At 38.7% G+C, this 20,040-nt stretch overlaps 1 protein-coding gene across 2 annotated transcripts in view; it reads right to left on the reverse strand.

Moving 5' to 3' along the window:
- The window catches only part of BRWD1 (bromodomain and WD repeat domain containing 1), a 131,387-nt gene that overhangs the window by 96,726 nt on the left and 14,621 nt on the right, over window positions 1-20,040 (reverse strand). Inside the window, exons 6-10 of one of the 2 annotated variants that reach the window (XM_007968201.3) lie at window positions 18,860-18,958; window positions 18,341-18,501; window positions 16,711-16,932; window positions 2,234-2,334; window positions 510-580 (exon numbers count right to left, since the gene is read on the reverse strand). In XM_007968201.3, coding sequence (XP_007966392.2) covers window positions 510-580; window positions 2,234-2,334; window positions 16,711-16,932; window positions 18,341-18,501; window positions 18,860-18,958 — 654 coding nt within the window. Of the gene's footprint in view, window positions 1-509; window positions 581-2,233; window positions 2,335-11,689; window positions 12,564-16,710; window positions 16,933-18,340; window positions 18,502-18,859; window positions 18,959-20,040 lie in introns of those variants that run through there. The other variant, XM_073010631.1, reaches the window with a different exon arrangement.

The following is a 20,040-nucleotide window of genomic DNA, read 5'->3' on the forward strand; positions in this document are numbered from 1 at the left end:
GCTTTCTAAACAATTTTACATACCTAACCCTAGCTTGTTCAAGTTTTCAGATTTTATGAGGGAAAAGTCTTTGACCTATCCTAAAAAAGGAAAAAGTTACCACACAAGTTCACTGTACAAAAAATGAAAAAGAATAATTTCACCAAGATATGTGTGGGAAATAAATTTAAACTATCAAACATACACAGTTTAGCCTATTCGAAGAAAATCACAAGTTTAGATTATCATACACATAGGACAGGCATAGGAATCACCTGTGTGGACACCTCAAGCCTCTCTTTTACCAGACATCTCTTATATCACTGATTACTACCAGAAATCAGACAAAGGCAGAATAGAGGACTGGAAGAACAAGGCTAACAAAATGAACATCATAAATTGAACCTAACAAAATAAACATCAGAAGTCATTTACCACGTATCTAATAAAAGTTCTTAGCAATAAAGTGGTCATTTAATAAATGTTTTAAAAAAAAAAAACCCTAAGAAAAAATGTGAAGAAGTTCTTACCAACACTAAAAGAAGAACAAAGCATTTGAACGCCTGGTCTAGGCTTTTCAGTGAACTTCAGGGGACGTGGGCTTTAAAAGAAGAAGATGCTGCTTTAAGATAGATTATTTTACCACATTAACACAGTTTAAAATATTGGTTTTAATCTAGCATATTTAAATATTATAATTTTTTAAGAGACAGGGTCTCGCCATGTTGCCCAGACTAGACACAAACTCTTGGGCTCAAGGGACCCTCCAGCCTCAGCCTCCCTAGTGGCTGGGAACCACAGACACACAACACCCAGCTACAATCTTATTTCTACAATACCTTATTGTATACCAAATATTTTCACGTATTTCCGTGTATTTTTACAAAATATAAAAAGATCAAATTAATCATATTTCCTTTAACCTAATACACCCAAAATATCAACATATAACCCAAATTAATAAAAATTACAAGATACTTTCATATTCTTTCATATTAACTCTTTGAAATTTTCCAGTGTGTATTTGAGACTCAAAATACATCTCAATTTGACAACTCATTTTTTAACAAAAATATTTTATCTTTATTTGGATTTCCCAAAATTTGTTGAAAATTTCACATATTCAAGTTATTCAAGACACACTTAATAATTTTCTAATAGACCAGGCGTGATGGTTCACGCCTGTGATCCCAGTACTTTGGGAGCCCAAGGCGGGTGGATCACCTGAGGTCAGGAGTTTGAGACTAGCCTGGCCAGCCTGGTGAAACTCTGACTCTACTAAAAATACAAAAAATTAGCTGGGCGTGCTGGCGGGCGCCTGTAATCCCAGCTATTTGGGAGGCTGAGACAGGAGAATCACTCGAACCCAGGAGGCAGAGGTTGCAGTGAGCCGAGATCGCGCCATCGCACTCCAGCCTGGGTGACAGAGCGAGACTCTGTCTCAAAAAACAAAAAAAAAAAAGAAGAAAAAAAAGGAAAAAAAAAGTTTTCTAACACATTAATCAATTATAAGTTTTAAATTTAAATTATCAATTCAGAGGCCGGGCGCGGTGGCTCAAGCCTGTAATCTCAGCACTTTGGGAGGCTGAGACGGGCGGATCACGAGGTCAGGAGATCGAGACCATCCTGGCTAACACGGTGAAACCCCGTCTCTACTAAAAAATACAAAGAACTAGCCGGGCGAGGTGGCGGGCACCTGTAGTCCCAGCTACTCGGGAGGCTGAGGCAGGAGAATGGCATAAACCCAGGAGGCGGAGCTTGCAGTGAGCTGAAATCCGGCCACTGCACTCCAGCCTGGGCGGCAGAGCGAGACTCCGTCTCAAAAAAAAAAAAAAAAAAAAAATATCAATTCAGTTCCTCAATTGCACTAACCACATTTAAAGTGCTCAATGATCATATGTGGCCAGTGACTACTGTATTAGACAGCAGAGGTATACAACACAGGTCTTATGACTCTCAAATGTTCCTGCCTGAATTTCCAATTATACACCTATTTTTTTAAATGCCTTACTTTGTCTTTACAAAAATGTGCTAAGATAGAAAAGCTATGCTTCTTTTACAAATCCAGCTATCTAAATAATTATAAACAGGAAAGAGTCAATATGGCACATATGCTATATATAACAAAAATGAAGTTCAAAGGTAAAAAAAGCAACCATAATACATAATCTCTTAATAATCAAACTTCATTTCATTAGACTAAACTGTAACTACATTAAAGAAGAAAACTTGTTACATAATTAAAGCCACTTACCTAAATTTCAAGGATTCTAAATCCCACTGCCAAAAGCAAACTGTCCCATCAGCACCAGTGGAAACCATGTATCTTTGAGAGCCTTTGGCCATTGGGCTAAACTAAAAAGTAAAACATATACAATTCAGTTTCCAGAACTTCTACTTAAGTTACAGTTTAATACTCTTGCAAAGTTAACTTCAATTGACACTTTAAGGAAATAAAACACAAATCCAAAATATAGGTAATACTACTGTAGTGAAAAAAATCATTACCTCTCCACATTCATTTATATGTAATATGATCTCAATAAGCCTATTTTCAGAATAAACAAGATTAGCCAGAAAAACTTTAACAAGGTGAAGATCTAGTCCTATCAGATATTAAAGCATATCACAGAGCCTCAATAATTAAAACGATTAGACGTAACGGTGTACACTGACAGAATGACCAACGGAAAAAATAAAGTCCAAAACTAGACCCTATATTCAACCAGGAAAGCTGCCTGAAAAATTGAAAGGAAAAATGGGGGGAAAAATGGACCCTAATGTAAAACTTAAGTAGAATTAAGGTATTATCTCAAATCTGTTGAGCAAACAATGGATCACTGCATAAATGGTGTTACAATTGTGCAGCAATCTGGAAAAAAACTAAATCCATTCTTCAGACTGTACATGAGGATACATTCCAAATGGATCAATGATTTAAATATATTAAAAACAAAACCATAATATATGAAAACACAAGAACTATACTGCAGTGCCACTTCAGAATAAGGCTAACATCTGTACTTAATAAAATACCAAAAGTGCTAAACAAGCAAGCTAGAGAAAGGAAGATCAACTAGCCAGAGACGTCTATGAAGGATTAAATGGTAGGAAAATGCAAGGAAAACAAACACACTAAGCAAAGGAATAATATCAGCACAAGTTCAAAAGTGAGGAGGAATATGGTATACGATAGAAACAAAGATCTATATGAACTGTTCATTTCTCAAAGTCATGGGGCAATGGGGTAAATGGGTAGAGAGTCTGGATGTAATCAAAGCAGTTTAAAGGGTAACTGTACTTTTCAAGTAAAAACACCAAAAGCAGCCAAAAGATTTGTCTTACAGCAATATATAATATTGACTGAAAGAGAAGAGGTAAGATGTAATAAAAAGCCAAGAGGCAACCCAGTTAATCTAAGAAGCAAGATGCTTCACTGGAATACAGCTCTACCCTTCTCCCCCTAGAATGGACAGGAAAGGCAAAAAGAGGGGAGCATCAAAACTTGCTGAGTCGCCCGGGTGCCGTGGCTCACGCCCGTAATCCCAACACTTTGAGGGGGTGGAGGAGTGAGAATTGCTTGAGTCCAAGAGTTTAAGACCAGCCTGGGTGACATGGCGAATCCCTGTCTCTACAAAAAAATACAAAATTGTCCAGGCATGGTGACTTACGGCTGTGATCCCAGTACTATGGGACGCCAAGGCAGGCAGATCACTTCAGGTCAGGAGTTTGAGGTCAGGAGTTTGAGGCCAGCCTGGCCAACATGGTGAAACACCATCTCTACTAAAAATACAAAAATTAGCTAGGTGTGGTGGTGGATGCCCGTAACACAAAAAGTAGGTGGGCGTGGTGGCAGCACCTGTAATCCCAGCTATTCGGGAAGTTGAGGCAGGAGAATCACTTGAACCCAGGTGGTGAATGTTGCAGCGAGTTGAGATGGCGCCACTGCACTCCAGCCTGGACAACATAGCAAGACTCCTCCACCTACCAAAAAAATGTGTATATGTATACGTGTGTGTGCGTATATACATACACACACGTACACATATGTATACACGTGTATATATGTACACATATGTGCATACATGTATATACATATACATATATATACAGTCTCCATATACGTGTATACATATACATGTATATACACATATGTATACGTATTATGTACATATATGTATCAAAGAAAAGGAATTCTAAACCTAACTGTCCATGGAAGATTTTTTTTTTTTTTTTCCTGAGACAGAGTCTCACTCTGTCACCCAGGCTGCAGTGCAGTGGCGCAATCTCGGCTCACTGCAAGCTCCACCTCCCAGGTTCACGCCATTCTCCTGCCTCAGCCTCCGGAGTAGCTGGGACTACAGGCGCCCATCACCACGCTCAGCTAAATTTTTTGTATCTTTAATAGAGACGGGGTTTCACCATGTTAGCCAGGATAGTCTCGATCACCTGACCTCGTGATCTGCCCACCTCAGCCTCCCAAAGTGCTGGGATTACAGGCGTGAGCCACCGCACCCGGCCAGGAAGAGTATTTTTAAGTCACCTGTATATACACGTATGTGTACATACATGTATACACATATGTAGACAGATATACACATGTGTATAAACATATATACGTCTATGTATATGTATGTACGTGTATATATACACGTATACACATACGTATGTATACATATATATAAAATAAAATAAAAAATTAGCCAGGCATGGTGGCACATGCTTGTAGTCCCAGCTACCCAGGAGGCTGAGGTTGCAAAGAGTCGAGATCATACCACTGCACTTCAACCTGGGCAACAGAGTGTGACTCTGTCTCAAAAGGCAAACAAACTTGCTGACTCACGAAACATTCAAGACAAAGAAAGAGCTTAGAAAACAAAGACTAATAGTGCCATTAACAGAAAGCAAAGTAAGAAGAAATGATTTTTTTTTTAAATGTTCAAAGTGATTGTTCATATCTAAGCAGATATGTTCCAGAATGTGGCCTAACATTTAGCTTTGCAGGCTATCTCATTAAAAGTAAGGAGAAAAAGTAGTATAATTGAAGTTATATTAGTAGTTGGATATTTTTGTTAATTAAAATAGAAGGTTCTTTTATTCCTTTGCTTTAATAAACTTGCTTTCACTTTAAAAAAAATTAAAACACCTTCTACACTGAATTGCTAACTGAACAAAAAAATATTTTTTTAAGTAAACCATCACAGTAAAACTCGCAACCTTGCACAGAGTAAGAATTCTAGAGGCCAGGCATGGTGGCTTGTTGCTCACGCCTGTAATCCCAGCACTTTGGAAGGCCAAGGCAGGTGGATCACCTGAGGTCACCAGTTCAAGACCAGCCTGGCCAAAATGATGAAACCCTGCCTCTACTAAAAATACAAAAAATTAGCCAGGCGTGGTGGTGGGCACCTGTAATCCCAGTTACTCGGGAGGCTGAAGCAGGAGAATTGCTTGAACCCAGAAGGCGGAGATTGCAGTGAGCTGAGATCGCACCACTACTCCAGCCTGGGCAACAAGAGCGAAACTCCGTCTCAAAAAAATAATAATAATAATTCTAAACCTAACTGTCCATGGAAGAATATTTTTAAGTCACCTGTTCTAAATCAAATTCCCAGACATACAAGCAATTTGTGGCTATTTCTGTCCCACTTATATCTTTGTCTATTCATGGACTGATACTGTACTGTTTTCTTTATAACACCTCTAAAACATTATCTCCAGCATGGCTAAACAATTCTTTGCTCTTCTTTTTCTGTCCGTGCTTATTTTTCTCTTCTAAATGAGCTTGATTGGCTGGCTTAGTTCCATAAAAACAAAATCATTGGAATTTCAAATGTAAATATGCTGATTTTGTAGCATAATCAGGAAAGAGCTGACATCTTTACAATACTGAATCTTCTGATTCACGAACATGGTAGAGGCATTTTCACTTATTTAGACTATTTCCTTCCCCAACCCATGATTCCAGTATTTTTAAGATCTTTCTTCATAAACCTATTTCACATTTCCTGTTAAATTTACTCCTATGTGTTTGAGGGGTTTTGTTGCTATTATGAATTAATTCTTCTTCCATTGTATTTATTACTTGTTTATTAATAGTGTACAATAAAGTTCTGGTTTTAAGACATGGGTCCTATATATATATCTAACCATCATACTAAGCTCTCAGCAGTTCTAACAAGTTTTAATAGAATTCACTAATGAAGCCTCTAAGCTTGAAGTTTTAAGAGTTGTGATTTGTTTTGTTTTGTTTTGTTTTGTTTTTCTTTAGTGTCCAACAGGTATTTTTAACCTCGGGAGCCTTCCTTTTACTGTTTCTAAATAGCAGCATTTCATCAATTGCAGTATTACTGACATACAACCATGTTTTATTATGCCCCCCCTCAAGGACAGTTGCCAATGACTATAATATGTATTTCTGGATATTAAAAATAGTCTCTTTTTTTCTAAGATGGATTAGCTAAATCCTGCATAAAGGAAACAGTATGAACTATGATTTCTCAAAGTCCTCTTTGGCCTTAGGATTTTAGGATTTTTAGTAGACCTCATGTGTCTACTTCAGAAGTCCAAAGTATGCTAGAAATCTACACATTTGGAGTGACTACCTAGTATGTACCTCATGCTCATAAGCTTAAGAACGTCTACTTTTACAACTTGTTAGGTGATAAAATAAGGACTCTTCAATATATGCTGATCCTTTTCTTTTTTTTTTTTTTTGAGACAGAGTCTCACTCTCTCACCCAGGCTGCAGTGCAGTGGCGTGATATCCGCTCACTGCAAGCTCCACCTCCCGGATTCATGCCATTCTCCTGCCTCAGCCTCCCCAGCAGCTAGGACTACAGGTGCCCACCACCACGCCCAGCTAATTTTTTGTATTTTTTAGTAGATATGGGGTCACCGTGTTAGCCAGGACGGTCTCGATCTCCTGACCTCATGATCCGCTCACCTCGGCCTCCCAAAGTGCTGGGATTACAGGCATGAGCCACCGCACCTGGCTGATCCTCTCTTTTGCTGTGAAACAACGTATTATTTATTTTCTTTAGATATACAGCCAATCATATTTTTGTGAAGAACCTCCAGCCGGGCATGGTGGCTCATGCCTATAAACCCCAGTGCTGTGGGAGGCCAATACAGGAGGACTGCTTGAGGCCAGAAGTTCAAGACCAGCTTGTGAAACACAGCAAGACACTGTCTCTACAAAAAATTAAGAACTAACTAGGTGAGGTGGCACACACCTATAGTCTCAGCTACTCAGAAGGTTGAGGCAGGAGGATGACTTGAGCCCACAAGTTTGAGGCCAAGTGAGCTATAATTACACCACTGCACTCCAGCCTGGGCAAGAGAGAGAACCTGCCTCTGGAGAAGGTGGGAGAACCTCCATACTGCTTCCCATAATAGCTGTACTAATTTACATTCTCACCAAAAGTGCGTAAGAGTTCCCCTTTCTCCACATCCTTCCCAACATTTGTTATCCTTTGTCTTTTTGAGAACAGTCATTCCGGGGTGAGGTAGGATCTCACTGGGGTTTTGATTTGCATTTTCCTGATAATTAGTGATGTTAAACATATTTTCATATATCTGTTGGCCATTTGTATGTTTTCTTTTTAGAGATGTCTATTCAGGTCTTTTGCCCATTTTTTAATTGAATTTTTTTTCTATTGAGTTGAGTTCCTTCTATGTTCTGGATATTAACCCTTTGTCAGATGCACAGATTTTACAAGTACTTTCTCCCATTCTTCAGGTTGTCTCTTTGATCTATATTGATTGTTTCCTTTGCTGTACAGAAGCTTTGTAGTTTGATATAATTCCATTTGTCTGTTTTTGCTTTTGTTGCCTATGCTTTTGGGTATATATCCGAAGGGAAATGAAATCAGTATATTGAAGAGATACCTGCACTCCCATGTTTACTGCAGTGCCATTCACAATAGTCAAGATATGAATCAACCTAAATACCCATCTACAGATGAATGGACAAAGAAAATGCAGTGTGTCTGTGTATACACACACAAACAATGGAACATTATAAACAGAATACTCCTCTGTCATTTGTGGTAATATGGATGAACCTAAAGGCCATTATGTTAAGTGAAATAGCAAGGCACAGAAAGGCAAACACTGTGTAATCTCACTATTGAATTTTAGAAGCTGATTTCACAGAAGCAGAGAACAGAACAGTGTTACCCATGGCTGGGGAGTATGGAGGAAGGGGGGACCATAAGAAGTTGTTTCAATGGGTATTAAGTTACAATCAGACAGGAAGGATAAGTTCTGGTGTTCTATTACACGGCAAGGTGAGTACAGCAAATAACAATGTGATCAACATTTCAAGATAGCTAGAAGACTTTGAATATTACCACAACAAATAAATGATAAATACTTAAAGTGATGGATATAATTACCCTCATTTGATCCTTATACAATGCATATATGCACTGAAACATCACACCGTATTGTCTTTCTATAATTATTATAGGTCAACTAAAAACAAAAAATTTAAAAAGAATGTAGGCTGAGTGTGGTGGCTCACACCTATAATCCTAGTACTTTGGGAGGCCAAGGCGGGAGGACTGCTTGAGCCCAGGAGTTCGACCAGTTTGGGCAACATGGCAAAACCCCATCTCCACCCAAAAAACACACACAAAAAAACTTAGCCAGGAGTGGTGGCACACACCTGTAGTCCCAGCTACTCCCAGCTACTCAGGAGGGTGAGGGGGGAGCATCACTTGGGCCCAGTCGACAAGAGGTTGCAGTAAGCCAAGATCGCACCACTGCACTCCAGCCTGAGTGACAGAGTAAGACTCTGTCTTTAAAAAAAAAAAAAAAAAAAAAAGGCCGGGCGCGGTGGCTCAAGCCTGTAATCCCAGCACTTTGGGAGGCCGAGATGGGCGGATCACGAGGTCAGGAGATCGAGACCATCCTGGCTAACACGGTGAAACCCCGTCTCTACTAAAAAATACAAAAAACTAGCCGGGCGAGGTGGCAGGCACCTGTAGTCCCAGCTACTCGGGAGGCTGAGGCAGGAGAATGGCGTGAACCCGGGAGGTGTAGCTTGCAGCAAGCTGAGATCCAGCCACTGCACTCCAGCCCGGGTGACAGAGCGAGACTCCATATCAAATAAATAAATAAACAAATAAATAAATAAATAAATAAATAAAATGTATTCGTCAAAAGGTAGTTAGCTGTACTGTTAACTGTTAAAATGAAAATCTTTTCCTGTATGCTCACTCATGCATTCTGGGGGGGGTAAAATTCACGTAACATAAAACACACCATATGAACCATTTTAAAGTCAACAATTCAGTGGCATTTAGTGCATGCACAATGCTGTGCAGCCATCATCACTACCTAAGTTCAATAGCTATTATTTCACAAGATATACTGCAACCTGTCAAGGCATTTTTCAATTCTCTTGGATTTTAAGTAGGCAACCAAACTATTGGAAAATAAAAATTTTTTATTTCCAGTATTTGTACATTTTTGTTTTTTTTTTTTTTGAGATGAAGTCTCACACTGTCGCCTGGTGGGGAGTGCAGTGGCACGATCTCGGCTCACTGCAACCTCCACCTCCCAGCTTCAAGCACTTCTCCTGCCTCAGCCTCCCAAGTAGCTGGGATTACAAGTGTCCGCCACCACGCCCAGCTAATTTTTTGTATGTTTAGTACAGATGGGGTTTCACTATGTTGGTCTGGCTGGTCTCAAACTCCTGACCTCGTGATCCGCCCACCTCAGCCTCCCAAAGTGCTGGGATTACAGGCGTGAGCCACTGCACCCGGCCCATTTTTGTTTTTTCTTGCCTAGCAATACTAAAAAAAAATGAACAGTTGTAGTAATAGCATGGTGTTCATTTTCTGCAAATATTTAATTTTGTAATATTTTTAATCTCGATAAAAGTCGTAATAGTACGATGAGCACCCATACACTGGTCATCAAGATTCACCAACGGCTAACAGTTTGCAATACTTGCTTCTTGAAGTAGATATCATACTGACATGAACCATCCAAATCTACCTTACAGACATTACTTCAGCCCTAAAATCCTTAGTGTGTATCGCCTAACAATGACATTCTCCTACATAACTATAACATGGTTATCAATACTTTAAAAACTTAATACTGATAAAACATTATATAATCCATATTCAAATTTCCCAAATTTCTCACGCATCCTTTACAGCTTTTTTCTCTCCTAAATCCAGAACCCAAATCAAGGCTCATATATTAACATTTGTCCCTTTTCCTGAGGATCCTTGTAAAAAAGCTCTCCATCTTTCTGTCTTTCTTGAAACCAAACATTTGAGGAATAAGAGATTTGTTTCACAGTTCCTCAATTTGGATTTGTCTGATTGCTTCCTTGGGAGATTAGGGTCAAACATTTTTTACCTAAATAATAAGTAGGTAGAGAAAATGTTTAACTACAGATACAATGCACTTCATAGCTACAAGTCAATTCAGATTTTCTTTTTATGTCTTGGTGTTTTCTCTGTATTTACCTTCAATTTTCCTTTATAAGGCTGTTTAAAATATCCTCTTTTTATTATCTGAAGGATATGTAGTGATACCCCTTTTTCAAATCTGATAATGGTTATTTGTCAAGTTTCTTTTTTGTTCCCTGAACAACCTGTCTTTTACCAGTATTTTTAGCCTTTCAAAGAACTTCTGGCTTTGCTGATCCTTGCTACTGTTATGCACATTTTTTCTATCCTTAATTTCTGCACTTATCTTCAAAATTTCTTTCTTCTTGTTTATTGTTCTAATTTCTTGAGAAATACAGTTGATCACTGAATTTCAGCTTCTTTTTAATACATCAATTGGGTGTAAATCTCCCCTTCAGCACAACTTCAGCGGAGAATGATATACTGTTATGAAACAACTTACCCCCACATTTTTAGCTGCACTGGACAACAATAAATATTCATTATCCCATAGTCTCTATGGGCCAAGAATTCAACAACAGTTTAGCTAGGTAGGTCTGGCTCAGTGTCTCGAGGCTGCAAGATGCAGTCAAGATGTCGACCTGAGCCACAGTAACATAAAGGCTTAACTGGGAATACGGGGATATGCTTCCAAAATGACTTACTCACATGACTACAGCAGAAGACATCAGTTACTACCATGAAGACTTTTCCATAGGGCAGTTTGAGTGTGCAATCTACCTAACAACTGGCTTCCCCCAAGAGCAGTGATTAAAGAGAACAAGACAAAAGCTACCTTATTATGGTGTAGTATAACTTCAGAAACACTGAAAGTCGTTCTCATTATCTTTTAAGTTCACCGGTCAACCCTATTCAGCAAGGAGACTACAGTGGCCTGAGTGCCAGGAGGCAAGAATCACTGGGCACCGCCTTCAAAGCTGACTCCCGAAGAGTACCTCCCTCAAGTTTTCATTTGTAAGGTTTTCATTATTAATCAGTTTGAAATATTCTTAAATGTCTATTGTGATTTTTTTTTCTTTGACGTATGGATTATTTAAAAGTATAGTTGACCTTTGAACAACACAGGGGTTAGGGTATCAACCCCCTCCCAGGCAGTTGAAAATCCACATGTAACTTTTGACTCCCAAAAAACTTAACTACTAATAAAGCCTTACCAATTGCATGAACAGTCAATTAACACATATTTTTGTATATGTTTTATGTAAGGTATTCTAATAATAAAGTAAGCTAGAAAAAAAAATGTTATCAAGAAAATCATAAGGAAGAGAAAATATATTTACTATTAAGTAGAAGTGATCATCTTAAAGGTCTTCATCCTCATTGTCTTCATGTGGAATAGGCTGAAGAGGAGGAGGAGGAATAAGAGGAGTTGGTCTTGCTATCTCAGGGGTGACAGAGGTGGAAGAAAATCTATATATGTCGACCCATGTAATTCAAACCCATATTGTTCGAGGGTCAACTATACATAAAGTTTACAAAAAGTGAGGATTATCTGTTATTAATTCTGGCTGTTAGTAATTTCTTGTTTAATTACATTGTTGTCAGAGAATATACTTAGAATTATTTCAGTTGAGACTTGCTTTAGCCCATTTAATGTATTTCAAGTAATATAATTATGTTTATATTGACATTTACTATCCCACCCAGTATCATCTTAGTAATGTTTTTTTTCTTCTTTCTTGTTTTACTTTTTTTATTAGTACATATATCCCCACCTCTGTTAAGTATAGTAGTTATACAATCTCTTGCTATACTTTTGGCTATTATTCTAGAGATTTCAAAACACATCTTCATCTTAAAGTCTAATGTAAATTTGTATTTTTTTATTTTCCACTTCTTGAACAATGCAAAGATCTTAGAATATTGAAGTTACCTCCTCCTGATATACACACTATTCATTCTTTAATTCCATACGTATTTTGAAGCCCAGAATTTACTTATCTTATACAGCCAATGTTTATTTCCATTTACCCACACATTCACTTTTGTTTTTTTTCTTAAGTCTTCATTCCTTCTTGCATTTCCAAGTTTCCACTTGGGATCACATCCCCGCCTAAAGAATATTATTTAGGACTGGCACGGTGGCCATGCCTGTAATCCCAGCACTCTGGGAGGCCAAGGCAGGTGGATCACAAGATCAGGAGATACAGACCATCCTGGCTGACACAATGAAACCCTGTCTCTACTAAAAAATACAAAAAATTAGCCGGGCGTGGTGGTGGGCGCCTGTAGTCCCAGCTACTTGGGAGGCTAAGGCAGGAGAATGGCGTGAACCTGGGAGGCAGAGCTTGCAGTGAGCCGAGATCGTGCCACTGCACTCCAGCCTGGGCGACAGAGCGAGACTCTGTCTCAAAAAAGAAAAAAAGAATATTATTTAGAATTCCCTTTAATGTTGTTCAATTGCTAAGAAATTCTCAGCTTGTCTAAACATGCACTTAATACACTTTCATTCCTCAATGATATATTTTAATAGGCTCAGAATTATTGACTGGCATTTTCTATTAGCAATTTAAAAATATTACTTGTCTATCAACTTCCATTATTTCTATTAAGAAGCTAGCAATCAGTCTTCTTACTACTCCTCTAATTTTCCCTAAGGCTGCAATGATTACTCATTGTATTTGGTTCTATTTATTTTCTTCTGACCTCAACTCCACTTCACTAATTCTCTCTTCAGTTTCATCAGTTGTGTTCAGATGCTATTAAAATCACCCACTGAGGTTGGGCGTTGTAGCTCACGCCTGTAATCCCAGCACTTTGGGAGGTCAAGGTGGGTGGATCACAAGGTCAGGACATTGAGAACATCCTGGCTAACACAGTGAAACCTCGTCTCTACTAAAAATACAAAAAATTAGCCAGGCATGGTGGCACGTGCCTGTAGTCCCAGCTACTCAGGAGGCTGAGGCAGAAGAAACGCTTGAACCCATGAGGCAGAGGTTGCAGTGAGCTGAGATCATGCCACTGCACTCCAGCCTGGGCAACAGAGTGAGACTCCGTCTCAAAAAAAAAAAGTACTACTAACCAAGTAGATTGTTCAGATATACTCAGTAAGCAATAAACGCACGTGAGCCCCCACTACGAGAAGAATCATTTCAGGGAAGACTAGAACTCCACTTTCAAAGAATTCCAAGATGATTTTAAGACAGGCACCCTCTCAAAGTATAAATGTTCTTATTTGCTGCTATATTGTCAATACATTCATATCAAACTATAAAATGTTAACTGTGAAACCTAGCAAGAATTTGATTTTCAAACTATAAAATCTTCCAGAAAACAATATACTTCTTAACTACATGTAGACAAACCAAAAGTCTTGCTTAAACTTCCAAAATAAAACACTATCTCAGCAAGGCGCGGTGGCTCAGGCTTGTAATTCCAGCATTTTGGGAGGTGGAGGAAAAAGGACTGCTTGATCCTAGGAATTCAAGAACAGCCTGGACACCATGGCTAGATTCCATCCCTATAAAAAATGTAAACAGCTAGGGTTGGTAGTACACACCTGTGGTCCTAGCTACTTGAGAGGTTGAGATGGGCAGACCTTGACCCCAGGCTGAGGTTACAATGAGCCATGATCATACCACAGCACTCCGTCTGGGCCAAAAAAAACACGAAAAACAAAAACCACTATCTCAATTATAACTATCTTCATCCCATAATAGCTACTCACTCTCTTTTCTTTGAGAATATTAACTAGAAGAGAACAAAAGTCGCTTTTTATCACAAAAGTTCACACCAAATCCATTTAAGTGACCACTAATATATAGCCTAGGTGAATGTGCATAAAAAAATTGAACCACCACCAGTTTTAACCAAATTCTAATGAGAGACACCAATGTGCCTTTAAAAGTCTTATAAATCAAAACAAAATAAAAGCCTTACAAATCATCTAAAAATTTACTTCAGCCTAACCAAACATAAGTTTCAAAAAATGATAGAAAAGCACTGAAACAGTGTTGTAGGGACAGGACTTGGCCCACCCCCACTAACATGTTTCTCCATACGTGACCACTGACCACCAGACATTTTAGCACCATCCCCACTGGCCCATACTCACTGACCAGACCTTGTAAGCTGTCTAAAAAAACTAAAACAAGCAGCATTCCGCCATGAATCCTACTCGGGAGAGTTAACTCTATTGCCCATATGTGCACAAGGCCAGAAGAAGGACCAATGCTAACCCTGAGCCTCACTGTAATACTAAAACCTTCACCCAGAGGGGCTTATCTCCCCCTCTCATCATGCGACATATGTGTTATCATGATTCTTTAGTGCATCTGCACACCCTGCGCTCCATCCCACACATGTAATAACATTCACCTACTTCATGAGTTTTGCACATCACCCTCCTTAAGACACGGCAAGGCATTTCCCTGGGGAGCCAGCCAGAGGACCCTTCTTCCTTCACTGTCTCACTTATTCCCAATGTTTCAGGCATAAGTCTCTTTTTTTTTTTTTTTTTTTTGAGACAGTCTCACTTTGTCACCCAGACTGAAATGTACTGGTGCGATCATGGCTCACTGCAGCCTCAACCTCCTGGCTCAAGCAATCCTCCCTCAACCTCAGGGTACTGAGACTACAGGCGTGTGCCACCTTGCCAAACTATTTCTTGGGTTGGGGGTGGTGTCTCACTATGTTGCCCAGGCCAGGTCTCAAACCTGTGAGCTCAAGTGATCCTCCCACCTCAGCCTCCCTAAAGTGCTGGGATTACAGGTATGTGCCACTGCTAGGTACAAGTCTTAGTAAGTCTCGGCGTTAAGTCTTAATAAATCTTGTCTGGGAAGTCTGCCCAGCCTCCTATTAATTTCTGTTACACTGAGATCCAAGAACCCTGCACTAGTAAGAGCAACATTTTCTGTCCCTAAAAACTAATAGATGTAAGGCAGCGAACATCAGTGAGGAATATAGAAAAACACTAGACATTTTGTGCCTTCTGATGGAAGAACTTACACCTCAATGTGATCAATTTTCTATCAGTGATGAAATTCCCATACCCCCACCCCAGACGTTTTGAATCAGAAACTTTGGGGGTAGTGCCTAACAATGTTTTAATCAAGCCCTCCAGGTGATTCTCATGCACATTAAAGAGAACCAGTGCTCTAGATCCAATAACCAACTTAATAGAAATACAGAGGAACATATTAAACTACTCTAATAGTATACAATTGGCAACATCCAAACTGTGGGGAAAGTATAGATAACCCAGGTCCTTCAACAAAGAAACTGCAAGATAATTTTTTTTAACTGCATAGGTAGGTGAAATTCATATTTTAAGTTTCTTTAGTCTATAGCAACCAATTGTAACATGCAGGCTTTGTTTTGCTCCTGATTCAAACAACCTAAACAAAATACCACTTACGAGACAACTGGAAACTTGAACATCAATAAATAGTGTGATAATAGTGTTGTAGTTGTTTTAAAAAGGAATCTTTTCCTCCCATAACAGTTGCTATGAAAAAAGCGAGGGAGGGGAATCCTTATGTTTTAGAAATACAGAATGAAATATTTGCAGAAGAAATGATATAAAATCTAGGATTTGCTTTAGGTACAAGATGAAGCAGTTAGGAAAGAACTGGCCATGGGTTGACAGATACATAGGAGTTTATACTATTCTGTCTACTCTGTATAGGTTCAAAATTATCCTCTGCTTCTCGTGGAAAAAAACTTTAAATATTTAGGCACATTAAATCAACCAAGCGGCCGGGCGCGGTGGCTCCCACCTGTCATCCCAGCATTTAGACAGGCCGAGCCAGGCAGGTCACTTGAGGTCAGGAGTTTGAGACCAGCCTGCCCAACATGGTGAAACCCTGTCTCTACTAAAAATACAAAAATTAGCCAGGTATGGTGGTAGACACCTGTAAACCCAGCTATTTGGGAGGCTGAGGCACAAGAATCGCTTGAACCCGGGAGGCAGAGGTTGCAGCGAGCTGAGATCGCGCCACTGCACTCCAGCCTGGGCAACGGAGCAAGACTCAGTCTCAAAAAAAAAAAACAAAATACAAAAAACAAAAAACAAAACCACCTTAGCAAAATCCACAAGTTTTAAAGTTGAAAAACAATCTATCACCAGTTTGCAACTGACAGTCATCCAGTTCAACCATAAACCCCAAAATATCAATAAGCCTTCATGTAAATATGCATTAGATCTTCATTTCATCAGCCTTCCATGATTTGTGGAAGTATGAATTATCATTTCTCTTACTTAAAATATATAGTTACTAATACACATCTTACTACTTCTCAATTCCAAAGAAACAAAGGTGAAAATATATATGGGAATGTGCCCACTAAGCTAAAAGTTTACCTGTAAAGATGTAATTGATCCTGTATGTCCTTGGAGCACAGCAACCGGGGCACAAGTTCTCAAGCACCACACTCTAATAATTTTATCACAGCTCCCCGCGGCAATCATTGTATTCTCATAGTTCACTGCCATATCTGAAATTTCTGCAGAATGACCTCTTAATGTAGATAACAAGCGGCCATTATGTGTTGACCAAATCTTTACCAAACAATCATCTGAACCCTAAGAAAAAAGATATCCAAAAATTAATGTTAGTACAGCAAATCTTTTAAATGATATTAAAAGAATACCTTTTATATGCCATCCAAATTAACTATCTTTAACTTCTCTCTTTCCAACTATAGAATACTTTGTTATTTATGTAATAAATTATGACTTACGGTCAGAACACTTATGGAATAACAGTATTTTTCTTTAAGGCAAAGAAAGTGTACATAAAAATACTGCCAAGTTATCATTTCTATGGGTCAGACTCCATTATCAATACTATTTTCCCCCAAGTTCTCTGCAAAGTAAGCAGTCCAACTCAAAGTTCATGGCTCTCTTATATCAACTAACAATGGTCAAATGTTAGTCTAGGCCAGGTGCAGTGGCTCACGCCTGTAATCTCAACACTTCGGGAGGCCAAGGCAGGCGGATCACAAGGTCAGGAGATCAAGACCATCCTGGCTAATGCAGTGAAACTTCACCTCTACTAAAAAATACAAAAAATTAGCCGGGTGTGGTGGCTGGCGCCTGTAGTCCCAGCTACTCGGGAGGCTGAGGCAGGAGAATGGCATGAACCCAGGAGGCAGAGCTTGCAGTGAATCGAGACTGCGCCACTGCACTCCAGCCTGGGCAACAGAGCGAAACTCCGTCTCAAAAAAAGAAAAGTCTATTCACACCAAGCTAAATAATGTGATGAATGTTGGAACAGATCTATACCTCATAGGGAGAAACAGGACTAAGCGGCAATCCCAAAAACAAACAAAAATGGTGGGAACAGCCTCCTCACAAACAACACAGTCTCAAGTTTACAGTACTAGCCAGCACCCATTCATTCAAGAAACACTTGATTATCTACTCTTGAATTGTACACCTGCAAAATCAAAGTTAAACTTCTCACCTATCCTAATTTACCCTTAAAACATTAAAATGATAAATTCCAAATTTTTTCAGATAGGTTTTTAATACTTACTTGAACACTAATGGGTTATTTTATAATCAACCCATTTTCCTGAACCAGTGGTTAATGTGAACATGAATCACTTGTAGAGGTCTGAGGAGCTTTTTATTTTGGGGGGTTTACAGTTAATACAAATATTTAATTACAATGTAATCTAATTCAGTAAGTCTAGAATGTGCTAGAGGGAAAGTATTAGGTATGTCTATTTTTAAGCATCCTTAAATATCACATTTAAGAGCCACTACTCTAAATCATAGTATCTCAAAACAGCACAGAGTCCTGACTATCTTCAGGTGACGCACTTATTAAAAATACGAATTCATGAGACCCACACCATACCTACTGAGTCAAAATCTCTGAGGATGGGAAACAGAAACTACATATTTTGTAAGATTTCCCAGATGATTCTGAAGCACACTGAAGTACTCTAGATGACACCAAATCAAGTTTAAAACGTTAACTCACTGTAAAGATTCTATGTCCTGTCCTATCAAATGCTACACAGTAAACAGCAGACAGATGTCCGAGAATCCTTCTGTGCATTTTTATATGCTGATACATAGTTCCTGGAAATGCTGTACTAAAAGTGGAACACCCTGTGAGTTGTTTTCCTCGATGTATCTCCACTAGGAAATAAAAACAATGAAAATGGTTAAGGGAGAGCCAATATGGAAAAATCTAAAAACTCAAACAACAATTTCTAGAGGGTCACAAAAATCTATGTTCAAGAAACCCTAAGGACACAATTTCTTCCCAATTCTATTCTTCTATATTCACTAATACAGACTTCTTACTACAGTAAGATTCTTTTTTATTAACTTTATTTTTAGTAATTATTTTAACAATAATTTGATATTTGATACTTATTACTATCAAAACATTTCAACCAGTATTTCTTTTTAAATTTTAATACAGCATTTATAAAGGTTGTTGAGAAATGTAAAAAGAATTATTTCAGGCATCTCAAAGGCCAACCTTACTTACCAAGATTTGGTGGGGAACCATAATTCACTGGCATTTCAGGAGGTCTTCCTCTGTGAAGAGCAGCAAAGGCAGAGCCCTTCCAAACTGTGTGCCTGCAGTCTTTAAAATGAATTTTAGATACACATAAAATCTTGAAAGTTAACCCCAAGAAAGATTTTATAGAATACTTACGTATATTGTAATAAACTGTTTATTCAACATTTTACCAACTAATATACTTTAACAGAAAAGCCCTGGAGGTTTATTAGACTATTTCTGAAGAAAAAGAAAATTAAGACATCTCAGATACAGCAGCAACAACAACTAACATTTGTGTAGCACTTTACAATTCACAAAGTGCTTTCAACATACATTAGCTCATTGAATCCTCACAACAACCCTGTGAGGTAGGTATTTTTGCCAATTTACAAGTGAGGTAACTGAGGCTCAAAGGTTCTAGGGCCTTTAAAGAGATCCACAGCAATGGTTGGTAAAGATGGACCAGAAAACCAGATCTTGACTCCAAGTCCCATTTCATGCCAAGTGTTTATTTTTCAATGTAGAATTATATCATACAATACTAAAGATTAAAGGTCTTACAACTGATCCAACTTTTCAAAAATGGAAGCTTTTATAAGGAAAAAGTTCTTTGATTTATATGAAAATTCATGACTTGTTCAGTTTTAAAATTAATTTGGCCAATACTGCCATGACTTTAGTCTCTCTCTTTAGGAAGTACTGATAAATTACATAGCTTTCCCTTCATTTTAGGATCACAGAAAATCCTCTACTGAAGAGCACATATGCAGGATCTGTGACTCTGAACACTAATTCAAAGTCCATCCCTCCTTGACCTACCAGCAAATGCACTAAGAAAAAAATGTCTGCTCTCCTCTACAGGAGACAGCAGAACATAGGGTTTGAAGCAGTCACACTGTGCCAGAAAATAGTTTCTTCATAACTCAGAGAAGAAAGGGAAGGCATCGTACTAAACCTCTACTGAGCCTCGGGTGCCCCAAACTAACAGACATATTGCATTTTACATGAACGGATTCATTTCCACTATCATGACCAAAGAGCAGTTACAAGGCATCCTCTTGGGGTACCAGTACAAAACAAATAGAGAATATGCCCCTACCCTAGGGCAGCTTGCTGAAGACTCTTCTAAGGTCTGGCCAGTTCTAAATCACTGCTCATCACAA

This window comes from Chlorocebus sabaeus, chromosome 2 (assembly GCF_047675955.1).
Source record: "Chlorocebus sabaeus isolate Y175 chromosome 2, mChlSab1.0.hap1, whole genome shotgun sequence".
Classification (NCBI taxonomy): domain Eukaryota; kingdom Metazoa; phylum Chordata; class Mammalia; order Primates; family Cercopithecidae; genus Chlorocebus; species Chlorocebus sabaeus.